The sequence below is a fragment of the Botryllus schlosseri genome, chromosome 11, assembly GCF_051294905.1.
Source record: "Botryllus schlosseri isolate E-star chromosome 11, Bs_hap1, whole genome shotgun sequence".
Taxonomy (NCBI): Eukaryota; Metazoa; Chordata; class Ascidiacea; order Stolidobranchia; family Styelidae; genus Botryllus; species Botryllus schlosseri.
This window is the reverse complement of record NC_137246.1, coordinates 8,990,460-9,006,482: the sequence shown is the minus strand read 5'-3', so window position 1 is coordinate 9,006,482 and position 16,023 is coordinate 8,990,460. Positions and strand designations below refer to the sequence as shown.

At 39.8% G+C, this 16,023-nt stretch overlaps 2 protein-coding genes across 2 annotated transcripts; one reads left to right on the top strand and one right to left on the bottom strand.

The window, feature by feature from the left end:
- Position 1: 1 nt before the first annotated feature.
- Positions 2–4,775, bottom strand: LOC145451078 (4-hydroxy-2-oxoglutarate aldolase, mitochondrial-like). The gene is made up of 2 exons (XM_080329570.1): positions 4,457–4,775; positions 2–2,888 (listed from the first exon to the last, which is right to left on the bottom strand). The coding sequence occupies exon 2, from the start codon at positions 2,851–2,853 to the stop codon at positions 1,867–1,869; it is 987 nt and encodes a 328-aa protein (XP_080185696.1). The 5' UTR covers positions 2,854–2,888; positions 4,457–4,775; the 3' UTR covers positions 2–1,866.
- A 2,938-nt stretch (positions 4,776–7,713) lies between these two features.
- On the top strand, positions 7,714–12,646 carry LOC145450693 (baculoviral IAP repeat-containing protein 5-like). Its single transcript, XM_080329197.1, has 4 exons — positions 7,714–8,079; positions 8,966–9,064; positions 9,408–9,539; positions 12,370–12,646. Exons 1-4 carry the CDS (start codon positions 7,903–7,905, stop codon positions 12,469–12,471), a joined length of 510 nt encoding a protein of 169 aa, XP_080185323.1. The 5' UTR covers positions 7,714–7,902; the 3' UTR covers positions 12,472–12,646.
- Positions 12,647–16,023: the final 3,377 nt, after the last annotated feature.

The window sequence follows — 16,023 nt, the reverse complement described above, 5'->3', positions numbered from 1 at the left end:
GAAGTGAGCAATGAACAATTTGAACATGATTTCCAAATTTGCTGAAAATATTTCGAAAGCATTAAATGCGAAAATCTACAGGAGCTTTTATGTGGAGGACACAGGATTTTGCAACGTCTGCAAAATCCTGAGGTCCAAGTACTGTGGTGTAATTACACTTCAAGGACTCATTACATAAGTACAAACCCAACAGGAAGTATTTGAGGGGAAGAGAAGCTTTTCAAAAGGTCTGTTGCAAAGAAAATTACCAGGTATGTATGAATCAGATTTGGTGCAATGGAAAGTGATGACTTCAAATTTTCAAAACTACATTGATATCAAGTTTTGATTACTGTTTTCGCTGCGGTAGTTAACGTTTTTGATTGAGCAAGTTTTCAAGTCAAAAGTCAATCATCCAGCCTACTGCGAAAACAATTGCAATCATACCATCAATACTGACTTACGACAAATTTATAGGGATTTTATGACACAGAAAAAGAGAAAACGACCTTGTAGTTAGTTGATTGCAATGTGCACTATGCTATAATAAACAAAATCATCAAAAAAAGGTCATGTATTCTGTACTGGACTGCAGCAAATTAGGATGCGAGAATTATTGCCTGAAGAAGTGAAGATACATGGCATGATCAATAGCTAACTCTTCTCTGCAGTTATACAATGCTGAGTAGCACAAAAGTTATATCTCAGTACTTTTCTTTCAGTGATTAAACTTCTGAACATAGAAATTTTGAAGGAAAAATAACTATATTTGCAGTTAGAGGAAATGGAGCCGTAGGCCTACTCAGAAATCTTAAGACAAAATGAACTTTATAAAAAATGGGCGATACAAATCAAGGATTTGCAGTCAACACTAAAGCCAGACTGATATCTGCCTCAGTAGAAATATCAGCATCAGCATCGGCCAGCCAACTCCAGCCGATTTTCATTAGTCAGTCCAATGACATCATCACTTCATATAGGCCTACCACGTTCCTTGGTCATTGTTGATATCTCATATTCCTTGTAAACATCACATTGTTGCTAGAATAAAATGTGGAATCCATCGCCTCATTGTTATAAATCATTCAAGAGATGATAGCCTACTGTCTGACCAATACACCGCCAAGTACTTATGGAGGTTCATTAAAGGTTAAAGCAGTCAAGAGAGGGATTCTTCATAACCCAAAACATTGCCTTGTTCACATATCCCTCCCTGCTGTTTCACTGTTTTATGGTAATGTTGGTGCTTTCGATTTGTGATGTCAGAAAAAGCAAGGTATGTTTGCAGTAAGGTTGGAATGAAGACAGCAGGATAACGCGGAAAAGTTGTGTTACCCTACCTATAACATATGTATTTTGGTATGGAAATAGTTTTTTACTCTGCTGCAGTTTTATAAGAAGTACTGTAAATGAAGGCGGATAGAATATATTTTTCAAATTACTGCCACCAATTAGAAGATCTGGTTGAAATATATTTTGATGTCGGTACACGGTACATAATATTGTTTGTGGGCAAAAATAAATTGTATTGGTGAAACCAGCCTGATATCAGCCTGTCAGTCGGCGCCAGAAAATACAATTGCTTTCAAAACACACTAGTGAACTATTTTGTGAATAAAAGAAAATATGGCACAGTATCATACCATCATCTTGGTACTAATTGTCAGAATGCACATTAAAAATTTAAGAGATTAGGAACAGATATTTGCCGCAGAAGACAACGATTCAGTCTCAGAACAAAGGCACATGTCGGATCAGATACTGTCAAGTCATTGTTCTTGGTGACACTGGGTCCATGAAATTATTTTGCTCTCAAATTTTTCATCGGCACAAGTGCACGCAAACCCCGAAGTCTAATGAAGTATCTCCAAACCGTGTCAAAATAAGTTACTGATTGAAAAACCCACTGTTATTGAATATCTTCAACATCTGACTCCTGCTGGACGCGCTCAAATCTTCCAAAGGCAGTCTTGTCTTGCCTCCATAGTAGCCAAAAGCATCCAAGGCCGCTTTAAGCCCGGGAACTCCAAATTGCTTCGTCACGGCAATATTCGGCGCTACCAGTCTCTGCTGCAGCAACTTCGCCTCTTCCATTTTTTCATTGTCAAACAGATCCTGAACTCTGCATACTTCATCACCTAGCATATTGGCCAGTGCACACACACCCCCGACACAACCGACAGAGAACGCTGGAAGAAGAAATGATGCTGAGCCAGCTAAAACTTGAAATCCTCCAGGAACTGACTTGGTCCGAAAGATTACGTTTGTGAGTTTAGCTATATCTCCGTTGCTGTCTTTCATTCCGATGATATTCTTGTGGTTTGAGAGACGCAATATTGTTTCAATAGGTAAATCCAAACCGGTGTTGACGGTAACATTATATATTAGCACGGGAATAGGAGAGTTACTGGCTACTTCTTCATAGTGTCTCGCCAATCCAGACTGGGTAACTCCTGACTTGTAATAAAAAGGAGTTATGACCAGAGCCACATCGGCACCATGTTTTGCCATTTGTTCCGTCATAATTATTGTCTCGATAGTCGATTCACACCCGGATCCAGCAACTAACAATTTTCCATCCGGTATCATCTGCCTAACATTTTTAACAAGTTCGACACGTTCGAATGCCGACAAGAACGGGTATTCACCGTTCGATCCCATGACCGTGTAACCCCGAAATGGTTTTGTGTTCCATTTGTTAAAGTTTTGATGAAGTTTATCGTAAGCGACGGTTCCTTCCTTCTCGTCGAATGGTGTCGGAATCGGAGGGAACATGCCTTTCAAGTCGACTGCATTTTGAGAATACTTTCTCAAATCCTGTATTTGCCTCGAGAATTTAACACTTCTGCAACCAGTCGCAAATGCGGTCATCATTTTTACAGCAAGTCTATATAATTTGATGCCTGAAACTAAAACAAAATTGTAATGTAAACCTGACGGTAGTTACAAGGATGCAGTGCAGGGCTTCGTCACTCATTAGCCTAGTCAGAATAATATAGTCGGCATTTAGGGCTGGAAGGTAGGAGTCCGCACAATTAAATTTGATTGGAAGTAGCCAGGGAGGTTGTAAAATGGTAAACAAATATGTTCCTCGTGCCTCGTGGTAGAGAACTTGAATATTGCAACGAACAACACAATCATATTCACAATTTATTCACTTTAAGCTTTTCAACTGACACTCATCTGGAGCGGCCGTCAGTAAATACGGAGATTGCAATTTGAAATACAAAGATGAAATACACAGTGTGACGAAAGTATGGTATTAAAACACCAATGACACAAAAACACAAAACAAGAGCGTTAAGCAAAAATGCAATTAGCGCAATACAAATTAGCTGCAATTCATGGACAGAAACGCAACACTAATGAAATACACAGAGAAATTAGAGCTTTTGTCGACAAAGAATCAGTTGCTTGAGTTGTATATTATATTCGATTCGAGAAGCTTTAAATGGAGCAGAACACGTCCTCATTGTCTCTCATTGCTGGTTTTATACCATTCTTACGTCACACTATCTATTTCATCCTTAAATTTTTAATTGCAATCTCCGCAGTCCGTGTATGTAAACTGACGGCTGCTCCCGATGAGTGCCAGTTGAAAAGCTTAGAGTGAATAAATTGTGAATATGAATGTGTTATGCATTGCAAAATGGTATACATATTTAAAATTATAAGTCATTCATTCTACTATGACATCATAATATGATGTGATATTCGAAGCTTACTACTCGGATCAGAATTGAATCACCCAGCAGGAAGACTTGGACAACTATAGACATTTATAGTTGTATATTTAGAGCAAAATACCTGTTCGCATATGTAATCCGAATCTATGCTCTAATTTCAATCCGAATCTAATTTCAGGTTATCATGAAAATGTTACAGAGCTCGAGAGCTGTATACTGCCAAACAAGCCAAAGCTTGCTGCATAGACATTTGCTATATGGTACTCATGCTTATAAGAATGAGCTCAGAATAGTCTCATTTGATATGAAGTGAACTGGAACTTTGTTGTATTGTTATTGGCATTGTGAATTCGGTAATTCTGATTCTTTTCCATACTAGAATCTCGCTACGTTTTGCTTAATCTAACACACAAACAGCGAGGATTCTCCCAAGTTGAAGTAATTTAATAAAAATAATAAAAAAAAATCAAGAAGTGTGCGAGCAGTGAGCACAGGACACCGATTCCATGATTCTAATTTATATATGGAAAAAATTCTGTACATATAATGATATTTTTATTCGGAAAATCTGAAAACTTTCTAGTAGTTAAACTCTGCACCCACTGACCATAAGGGACTCGCTCGATATAGCAGCTATCAATCAATCACATTACCGTCGATTGTGCCCAGGCCACAATTCTATAATCGTTGAATTATGCCAATTATGCCAACCAGTTGGATGGTTAACACCTCAAACTGACAGTCCTCACTGTGTATTGTAGGTGTACGCACTATCCTTATTGAGCACTCACCAGCAATGACCCTCCTTCAGCATCAGCTACTCTGCTACTGCAAGTCTGCATCTCTGCAATCCAACAACTCCACAACGATGCGGCATTCTCCCCCTGTCTATCAGCTACGCATGAGTTGTCCTCGATTTATCCCCAGTTGCAGGATGCCCCTCTGACTTATTCTTTGTTGTCTCGTTAACCGGCCCATGGTATATTCAAGAAAAGTAAAGCAAAGTGGAGTCACTAGTTAACACGCAGACGATTCGCTACACACACAAACCAAAATCACGCAGACAACATATTTCCTGCATTTAGAATTTGATTCACCGTATTACTGAGGTTGGCTACGGATGAAAATCAGCCGAAGAGCTTTTACTGCGTAAATTAAAGATATTACGTTATCGTATCGTTTCGTTTGATTCTGAAACTCTGTTCCCTGATCCGTGAGAGGCTTCTTTGGAATCAAAGTCTCTCAACTTGTTTGAAACGCAAAGTAAGTATGGACGATCCACATGTGGCGGTAGAAACCCGCGCAATACGAAATATTTATAAACACTAGTTTTAGTACTGTAGCCTACTACGCGGCCTACACTTGGCAGTAGCACTGGCGCTGAGGGTATACAGCGATTTGTATCGTATAGCTGTTCTCTGACACGCGGATTTGATAAGGAGGAGGTATATTTTTGCTTCAAATTGATAGCGAAAGTCGTCATTTATATTACAGACCCGCCCCCGCCATTAATTGAACACTACAAAAAAATTAGACAAATTTGGTCTCAAATTTGAGAAATGAGGCAGATTTGGTCTCATTTTCAGCAATTTCAGTCTCACTGATGAAATGAGGTCTTAAAATTGAGACTGATTCAGCTTTTTAAGACCATATATAATTGTCACAATTATTTGGTCTTAAAAATGTGACCAATAAAACGCATCTCATAAGACATATTGTGCTTATGAAGAGTTAAGACAGTTTTTGATGTGTCAGTATTTTTAGTCTTGTTTTTAAGACAAATTTCGCTAATCAAGAAACGACATGATTTGTGGTCTTATAAATGAGATCGGAAAGTAGACATGGGTCAGGAGTTCTAAGACATAACTAGCTTGATGAGACAATTTCTGATGTGTCAGTATTTTTGGTCTTGTTTCTAAGACAAATTTCACTAATCAAGAAATGACATGATTTGTGGTCTTAAAAATGAGACCGGAAAGTTGACATGGGCCAAGAGCATAAGGCATAACTGGCTTTTTGAGACAGTTTTTGATGTGTCAGTATTTTTGGTCTTGTTTTTAAGTCGGATTTCGCTAATCAAGAAACAACATGGTTTGTGGTCTTGAAAATGAGACCGGAAAGTTGACATGGACAATTTGGTCTCAAATCTATTTTTATGTTAGGTTCTGAGTGAAGGGGGAGAGTGAGAGAGACCATGGGACGATAATTTTCTAAGGACTTCACAGACACAGCTAGCTTATCGAGATAATTTTTGATGCTTCAGTTTTTTTGGTCTTGTTTTTAGGACGAATTGTGCAGTATTTTTGGTCTCATTTCACCCACTCACCATAAATGCTATTTTCGACTCGGACAACCATATATATATTGATCTGAATAGTACATGTGAGCAGTAAGTGGCATGTACCTTGATAACTATATCTAGTGAATATCTTGTAAACTCCTTAGTACAGTATCATCCCAACACTGCAAATTCTGGTCTCTCTCATGCTTCCCCTTCGCTCAGACCCTAACATAGAAAAGGATGCCCCCAAGGCACTGCTACTATTTTCGGTCAATTTGTTTCTTACTTTTGAGACATAGAGTACTTGGTAAGACTAATTGGTCTTTAAGGCTTTTTTTTGTAAAAAATCGATTTGAGACAGAAACTTCTTGATAAGACTAATTGGTCTTTGAGACTTTTTTTGTAAAAAATCGATTTGAGACATTGAGACCAAATTTGTCTAATTATTTTTTGTAGTGAACCCATGGCATTGCCTATTCTGTTGCTATAGAATGCTATAGTCCAGTGGTTCTTATACTTTTTAGACCGCGACCCAAATCTGACTTTTAGTGGTATCTCGCGACCCAAGCAACACACACGAAAATGAATGCATTTGGGTGCCGACCAATTATATCAATAACGAAGGGTTTGGCCACCCAGCGACGGTCAATTATCGCCACCGAACTTTTTGGCACCGCACTTTGCCCAGCCGTATGTTGGCCCAACGTCATATATTCATGTGTCCAAGCGTGGACGGGTTTTGGCCTCATAAACCGGCAACCGCTCGTACAACTCTACACTAAATCGTCCCAGGTCTCCGACGGTGTTTTCCAGAGAAACCAATGTTGAAAAAATCTTATCACGAATTCAAGCCAATTTGTTTAATACAAAGGTCGGCACATTTTCATGATCAAGTCATGTTGTGGTGGCGACGTCTCCGCGTGTCTCGCTTATTGGCCGTGGTACCAAACTCAGTGACCTCTGATATGCTCAAACCAACTACAGTAAATCGCGCGAAAAGCGAAGATATTTTTGTTGTTGCAATGACCTGTAATAATATTACATACATATTAAAGGACTGCTCTGGTACCTTCGCGACCCAAAATTATACCCTTCGCGACCTATGTTTGGGTCGCGACCCATACTTTAAGAACCACTGCTATAGTCGAATTGGATTTTTATATAGATTGGCAATACACTGTTGGCTGACTGCCTTCGCTTGAAAGCAAGTTGTTAGTGTGATCAGTTGAATATACTAGTAGCGACTTCATATGATCCGGAATTGGTGGCAACGTCACGCAGGATTTTCTGTTTATTTGCTTGATTATTCTATACAGAAAAGCTCTCATCACGCAGGATTTATTTCAAAAAATGAACCGAGATTTCATATAGGCGATATGATTTGTGCATGTACTGGGTAGCTTCGTTGCCTGCATGTCTGATTAGGTGAAACTCATCCAAATTAGGCTGTTAGAAGTAATTTGAAAAGCGAAAAGTCGGGCATTAATGCTGTATATTCAGTACAAAGTTGAAGAGATATGCTACATATGTCTTTTCAGGCGTGGGACGAAAGCAATTTGATTTGTCATGATTATGAGTGCATTTGCTGTATCTAAAGAATCAATTTTTAAACCACCACTTTGAAACCATAACAGAAATACCATCACCACAAATAAAATTAGAAAATATTGTTGCACCCTGAAGTCGATATTGTTTTGTAGCTATATGATGGGATTGGGTTGAGTTTTATATAATAGAACCACTTGAGCCCTCCTAAAATTACGCAGTTGTTCTCTTGTGACAGATTCACGGCTCACGCAGTGAAATACGAGCTGTCATGCGCTTCTTTAGTTTGATACACCCCAAAATCGACTAGAATACAAGCAATTGATTACGGACAAACTACCTTGATTCTACCCATACAAATCTACATTTCTCGAATGCCAGATAATTTTATTACTGATTCTGGGTAGTTTTATGCCGATTGACTTTCATCGAAAGGCGGAACATCAAATTTTACCTGAAGAACAGCAATATTTATACTTTAAAATGCTTGAAGAGCAATTGAAGATGATTTTCACCACGGAGAGGCTTCGCACCATGCCCAATTGGCCATTCACAAAGGAAGACGGGTCCAAATGCACTGCAGAGAAGGTGATCATTTGTTGTTGAATTAGTGTCAGCTGTGTAATTCATATTTGTCAAAACTTTGAGAACATTACAGAAAATGATCACCTAGTTGAATAGTGTCTAGTGCTAGCACAACATCACCTTCGCTGTGGATATTTGAGTAAATGCTGTCTTAACAAATCATAAGCAGGTCTGTACTTATGTCAGTAATTCCAGAGCTGGTCAAAGTGGTCAGCGTTACCACTCAAATAGAACCAAACCCATGAATTTCTATCCAATTACAAGTAGAAATACGGTAACGATTTCTACGACATGTCAAAACTATTTCAAGGGGAAGTAGCCTACAAAACAAATATCTGAAAAGTAATTAAGTGGAAATAATCTAAAAATGTAATGAATAGAGTCGTAGAAGTAGGCAAAAAGAACTTGGTTAGACCTACTTTAAAACATCTATACAATATTCATGCATCGCTTTCATAATAATGATAGTTATTCATCATGTGCCAAATTTACTTGCAACCGCTATTTTAGTTGCAAATTCTTCTACCTATTAGAGATCGACCGATATTGATTTTTGCAGGCTGAAACCGATACCGATTATTGACACACTCACAAGGCCGTTAAACGATATCATAGGCCGATATTAATATGGAAGGAGCAGAGAACCATTTCGCCAAAAATATTATGTATTAGGAAAGATGGCACTTACACATGCCTCACAAAGCTGAACTTTTGAACTACAAACGAGAAAACTGAAATTTGAAAGAATTATTGCTCAATAACCTCGGTAATCGGCCGACCTCTACTACCTACCCGAAGTGGAAACTCCCTGTGGTTATATTAGGTTCGTTAGAACACATCTTGTTTCCTGGCCTGTATCTCAGTTCCTTATCGTTTGTTATTGGTTTAGCTTGCGGAGGCCGGATTCTATTGCCCGAATCCACAAGAGGACCCAGGAAGTCTCTGCTGCTTTTTATGTCAAAAAGAACTGGATGGCTGGGAACCTATGGTAAAGTGCAAGTGCAACCACTTTAAGTCTATCATTTTAGCCTCGGCTATAATACTGCTAAACTCTCTCTACTAATCGGTTCTTCTCAAGACTCCCACACGAATTCGGGAAGTGGTGACCCGCCATAGGCCGTATTGGTGCACCTTTTATTTGAGTTGCTCTGACTCCATGCACCCATTTCGGCATTACCATATGCAAAATCAAGAAGTGCGTGTGAGCGAAAACGGTCATTTCACCTGCTTGGCATCCGGTTATCGGTTTGCTTTCGCCTACTAAAACTATCATCAGAATTCAATAGTGATGTCAGAGGTGTGCTTCGAACTTGCTGTTTTGTTGTTCGCAGGATGACCCTATGGAGGAACATCGTAGCCACAATGCGAGATGTAAATTTGTGAAGATGGGCTTCAGAGACTCCGAAGATATGACAGTGAAAGAATATATGAAACTATCAAAAGACATTTCTCGTTTAAAATTGGTAAATTCAATAGCCATTAACTTTTTTGACTTGGATTTCCAACTTAAATTAGTAGGCCTGCTAGGGTATTTTGTAAAATCAAGCTATAGCACTGTGCTTTTCAACCTGTGGGAAGGTACGCACTTGTGCGGTAAGTATGGTGGATCAGCAACTTCTGAACTTGTTAGACTTGCGACGCACCACAAATCGTAGCTTTTACAATAACTTGATATCGCACCAGCCATAGTAAATTAGTATTTACCAGAGGTGGTCAAAGTAGTCAAGAAAGCTACTCAAGTAGAAGTAGCGATGGAAAAAATCTACTCAAGTATGAGTAGAAGTACTTCTTCCATAACCAACCTAAAACTACTTGAAGTAGAAGTAGAATTGACTGACTTCAAATCTACTCAAGTAAGTAAGTAGCTGTGAAAACGATAGTAATTCGTTCGCATGGATTGTCAAAAGGTGCAAATTGTGTTATGCGAAAGGTGCCGAGCTTGGTTCATGCATACCAGGAGGTGTACATTAGGGTTGTTCAAAAAAAACTTTTTTTTCCAAATCTCACTCGCTTGGTTATTAAATCGTCAGGTTGTCCAAAAAAACGATGCACACCAAATTTGACTCAATTCCAACCAGTAAAGGCCATGCAATCTTGAATTGAAATTTTCAATTTATTATTAAAAATTGAAAAAAAAAATTTTCAAATTTTTCTGTCAACTCCATGAAATTGTTGAGCTGTCTCCAAAGACGATGCAAAATAAATTTGAGTCAATTCCGACCAGTAGAAGCGCAATTATTTGAGTTTTTCGTTGATAATCCCGAATAACTCCGCTTCTACAAGTCGGAATTGACTCACATCACGAGCATCACGCTCGGTGAAAAGCTCACCCTTAACTCATCCGCTTAAGCTTGATGCTGACGGATCAAAAGCCATTAATTCTGCCATCGGCAAACATCTGTTCGATAATCCGAGACGAGAGATTTCGCGTCGTTGGGAGGGGCCGTTCACACTTCCACTTTCACACTTCGTGCGCCTTGGTGTCGACTTTTATCAAAATACACCAACCAAAACTCTGTCAACAAAAGGAGTTCGTGTACCACCTAAAAATAGTACATTGAACGCTCATTCGAAATTTCATGCTGGTGACGTCATATCTTGTGATAGGATTGTTGGTATTAAATGTTCTTTCCAATTCTCTACTAGTTGCTGACGATTACTCCTGACGAGTGTCAGCCGAAAATATTAGGGCTCATTACAATATGAATATACTATTCAATTGGATATTATTTTTATTTAATCAAATATCTAGTTCGAAAGTGAGTGTAGAGGCAGGCATACACTGAATCAGCACATCTGAGCCTGCGACAATTCAGGCTGATAAAGCCTAATATCCCGTTGATTGACTAATTTTTCACAGTAAAAAATCTGCTGGACAGTGACGCTGGGTCAAGCTCACTTCTGGTCGTGCACTATTTGTAACTGTCATCTCTGAAATTTTATGGTATGCCACGAAGCATTGGCGTTTGATGGTGTTGTCAAAAGGTGCGGTTACATAAATTCGAGAACTTGCATTAGGATTATTCAAAGCCTGGATTTGGCCTTTTCCTGAATCCACTGAAGTACATTGATCAATGCTTCCTAGTTCCTCCAATATTTTCGATATGCCACTCGTCGCCTAGAAGATTCCAAGTCACCAGTCAATTCACTATTACTGTTTTGACTCCCGAGTCAACTTGAGTCATTTTCAACTCGTCACAAGGTGAAGTCCGAGTCAGGTAGAAAGGGTCGGGTCATAGTCCTGAGACTTTGAGTCCAAGTCTTAGCGTAGCGTTTTTATAAATAATTTCAAGTCAGGTGTAAGTAGGGTTACCATACGTCCTCCTTTACCAGGATTTATTGTCCTTTTTCAGGTTTTTGAAAATGTCTCCTTTTTGGCAATTCGTCCTCCTTTACAGATGATGTCGAGATTCGAGTGAAAATCGGCATAAATGACGCTAAATAGGGGATTCGTGGTTGGTGGTTCGATCGAAAGTGACGACCTGTTTTTTTAGTCAACACCACTAATTAGAAGTAAAAAGTGTGTAAATCGGGAGTCGAACGAGAGTGATGACCTTTTTTTAGTCAACCCACCGAATTTTACAGCAAAAAGTTTGAAATCGGCTGTTTTCAGGTTTGATCAACTAACCCTTCTGATTTGGCAAAAAGTGGCTTCCTTTCCCGATTCCAAAATATGGTAACCCCAGGTTTAACTCACTTTTCTGTAACTTTTGAGTGATATCGAAACCCTCGCATCCAAAATGTAGGCCTACTGATTTTCCTCACTCTTACATGTTTATTCAACAGATGAGATATACTTTTGGGTCTATTTTTCAAGTGTCGGTCGAAGATAGACGAGACTTCATAAATTCATGCACAATTCACAATGACTCAAATAAAAGTCGAGTCATTTTCCTTTTTCAAGAAAATGACTCGTGTCGAGTCAGCAAAAAAATGATTATTGAGTCGTTATAGCCAATGTTCCCTCTAAGCTGCGCGCGTGCGCAAATGCGCAGTGCTGACACGGTCTCTGCGCACAGAAAATCTAAGTTGCGCACAAAAAATCTGAAGTGATGACCTTTTTTTTCAGTCGTTACGCACTGTTGTCCAAGGGTCTGCGGTCTGCGCAGTTAAGCTGATGAATGTGCGCAGACTCGTCAAAAATTAGAGGGAACATTGGTTATAACCCTGCAAGTTTAACATTTTCCAAAGGCATCTTTTTATATCGCTAAGGTCTTTATAACTTCTAATTGACGAGGCGGTAACGGTAGAAAACTATTAATAGGAATGGTCATTAATTCCATATAAATTCAGGACGAAATGGAACAACGCATTTTGAAGGAGCATCGGTCAGCCACTGAAAAGGATGCAGAGGAATTGCGGAACTTCATCGAACCTAACCGCTCCGATTGTTGAAAAGAAATTTTATTACTTTGTCCTTACTGCAGAACTGTACCGTACTCGGTGTGCAGGTTACAAAATACCACCCACCAAGGAGTCCCAGTCATTCTTTTTAATGTTCCTGTAACTTGCAGGAACTCATTACATGTCTTTTAACGATCTGTATTAAAGCTTTGTTTTCGCTAATGTACATGGGAGCTGGGTATTGAGTACAATTTTCTGTTTTATCTGATGTATATATTTAGACATGGGGCTATTACGGAGAATGGAGATAGTGACATATAATTGAGGGGTGTCAAAGCAAAACGTGGCAGTGATCAGGCGGGTGGTAGTCGCGATTAGGGTTGGATTATCCGGATTACGATTAACCGCAGTTATTTTACTGTCTGATATCCGGATATAATTCTGCCGGTTAACCGGGTAAAGAAGTATCGTTTTGATGCGTTTTACACTTTTTAGTATGTTTCAATAAGCCGTATCATTATTATCAGTGTTGCGCGCGGCCAATTAGCGAGAAGCTTGTTTCCAATTAGCGAAATTCGTCTGTGCACGTCGCACAATCTGACACGTTCTCCTGCTGAGATGATCGCAAAATTTGGTCATTGATTGCCGCGCACTCGGCAATCGTTGGTCCGATTTATCGCGTCTTCAACAAGCCTAGTTCCGCTGACGTGAAGATTCTCATCTGCAATAGGCCCTGTGCAGTGCACACTTCACCATCCCTCCTCGCTACCACATCCCCGTAAGCGGTTTCATATTTACAAAAAGCCTAGAAGTGAGCCGTGTGCTATTAGTCCGCAGTTACGGAATAAAAATGCAGAATATCGGCCGGGTGTAAATGACCATACTAGTCGAAAACACCATGAACACCACAAAAACAAACAAACACTACACCGGCCGTCGCTAGCCTGCACAATCGTATCTGCATTGGCTTGGTGCGCACGATATTATCGCTGGCCTAACCATCGCGTCTCGGGCATAGCATGCGTTGCATGGCTCCTATCACTCGATGGCTTGGGAACAGTAAGCCGTTCAGTGTATGCTGACTGGGCAATTCCCAACCTGGACAATAAAAGTTGGAACCACCACATTCCCAAATCTTCTGAAATTTGGTACATGCATGGATGAGTTAATTTCGAACATAATAATGTTTATTTGAGGTAAATTGATCCCCGGTGTCAAAAGTTATGTCATTTTGAAAAATTGACGATTTTCTGCTCATTTCAGCTCTGCAGCCTTCAATTTTATCGATGTAAAATTCAAAAAGGTGTAAACAGATGTTGGATTACAGTTGAGATTTGACACTGTGTTTTCTGAGTAACTAGTATATTGGTCTATATTCCCATGTGGTATTGAATGCCATGCGGTGTAGTGTTAAAGGTTAAATTGAGGCGAAACTTGGTCGATGGTCTGAAATCGGTCAAGCGTTACGCAATTTAGAATGCGAATTGGGCAAAACCTTATAAGTATATTCAATCGAGTAGGGTATCATATGAAAGCTGGTTACAAAGACAATTTTCCATATCTTTTTCATTTTGCTTTTTCGACTGTAAGGTGGGGCAATCGCAATCTCAAGAGTACACTGCATTTGTACATGGATATTGGATATGCTTAAGTTTGGAATACTACCCATACTTTTTTGACTCAACACACCTTGTTAAGCTCAACTTATATTCATCACTACCCCTGAAGACTATATGTCAATTTCCAAGAACCTATTTGAAACCAAGAGCTGTTCCTTGGGTACATATTAATGAGAATAGCTACCCATTGCTCCAGCCGTTTACCCGTCCGTTGCTAAATTTCTCAACTTTGACATTCAGAGTTATCTTATTTTTTAATAAAGAGCAGAAACTCTACCGATAGTGCTCTGAATGTCAAAGTAAGGAAATTCATTGGATTAGTCCGGAGTTCACTGGCAATGGACATTAGACAATTATCGATATGGACAGTTCAACGTGGGTATTTGGCCTTCAGCTAGTTCGTTACGACGATGCATGTGAGTGAATGCGACCACACTACATAAGTAATCGAAATGCAGCCGTGAATAGCAAAAAGTTTGGCCATTCGTGCTTTAGTTGCTGAAAAGTCTTGTCAGGTATCGTTGCGCAGCTCATAGTTCAAAATAAAATGAAAGTGATGATCATAATTTTTGTTGTATTTGTATTTCTTCAATAACATATTATTTCTTCTGTGGTAACTATGCCCGTCGCCCATGTTAGCACAGCGTTGTACTGACGTAGAGTTATCCAAACGCGGTTAATAAACTGCGTTGCCGAGGCCCCGGCGTTGCCTATTTTTATCTCGACATTGAAGCCCGCGGCCTCTAGGAATTTTGAAAAGTGGCCCGCGACCCGTTTTGAGTTGGCGACCCCCTGGGTCACCCTCACTCCCGTCGGTAACCCGCGCCTATGTTTAATTTCCTTATTTTAACATTCAGAGCACTATTGGTAGAGTTTCTGCTGAAAAATATAACTCTGAATGTCAAAATTGAGAAATTTAGCAACTGACGGATGAACGACGGGAGCAATGGGTAGCTGTTCTCATCATCATCAATGGTTTATTAGCAATTTTATCAGTTCAATACACCACAGAAATGCGATACAATGAAATATAGGAAGGTGTCGTAGCGACTTGGAGTAGTCAATGAAATCGGACACCCTCCTTGGCCTAGGCGATCTAAAGAGGAGGCATGCACATCATCATCATCATTGGTTTATTAGCAATTTTATCAGTTCAATACACCACAGAAACGAGATACAACAGATTCCATTGACTACTCCTTGTCGCTTCGACATCTTCCTGTCTTTTCATTGTATGGCATTTTTTGTGGTGTATTGAACTGGTCAAATTGCTAATAAACCAATGATGATGATGAAGATAGGAAGGTGTCGAAGCGACTTGGAGTAGTCTATGAAATTGGACACCCACCTTGGCCTAGGCGATGTAAAGAGGAGGCATACACACTGAATGAAAAGTAAAGAAGATAGTATAGAAAAAAGCAAGCGACAAAATGGGGTGGCATGTCATGGAAGGCGAGATCTATAGGTCAGTCGTGGTCCGGTAATCTTGGGGATGGACTGGTATTCATTTAGTAGTAATTGCTTGTATTTCGACTTGAATGTGGACATGCTCGTCGACTGTCGGATAGCCGGCGGAATACTGTTCCACACATCACGTCCGGCATATTTGATGGAGCGATGATCTTTTCGGTCGATCATATGATATTTGGACGACGTAGACGCTCGTGTGTTGTACTTGTGCGCCTTTGATTCCGAGGTAAAAAACGCCATTGAAATATTCGGGGCAACGGCCGCAGTGGAACTGATACATGAACTTGGCGATTTCTAGTTTCCGCATATCTTCTATGTTTAGGACACCGAATCTCTTCAGCAGCGACTTGTTGGATGGACAAACAGGCCCCTGTGGGGCTCTAGCTATGATACGGAGTACCTTATGTTGTAGTTGTTGCAGTGACTCGAGTGCAGTTTTATTGGCACCTCCCCAACAAAGGATGCCATATTGTAACTTCGATTGGATTACGGAATTAAAGAGTATCAGAAGAAC

Coding starts and splice junctions, on each gene's coding strand:
- LOC145451078 (XM_080329570.1), bottom strand. CDS start 2,853: ATGATGACCGCATTTGCGACTGGTTGCAGAAGTGTTAAATTCTCGAGG.
- LOC145450693 (XM_080329197.1), top strand. CDS start 7,903: ATGCCGATTGACTTTCATCGAAAGGCGGAACATCAAATTTTACCTGAA. Junction 9,065..9,407: donor TGGATGGCTGGGAACCTATG/GTAAAGTGCAAG, acceptor TGTTGTTCGCAG/GATGACCCTATGGAGGAACA. Junction 9,540..12,369: donor ACATTTCTCGTTTAAAATTG/GTAAATTCAATA, acceptor ATATAAATTCAG/GACGAAATGGAACAACGCAT.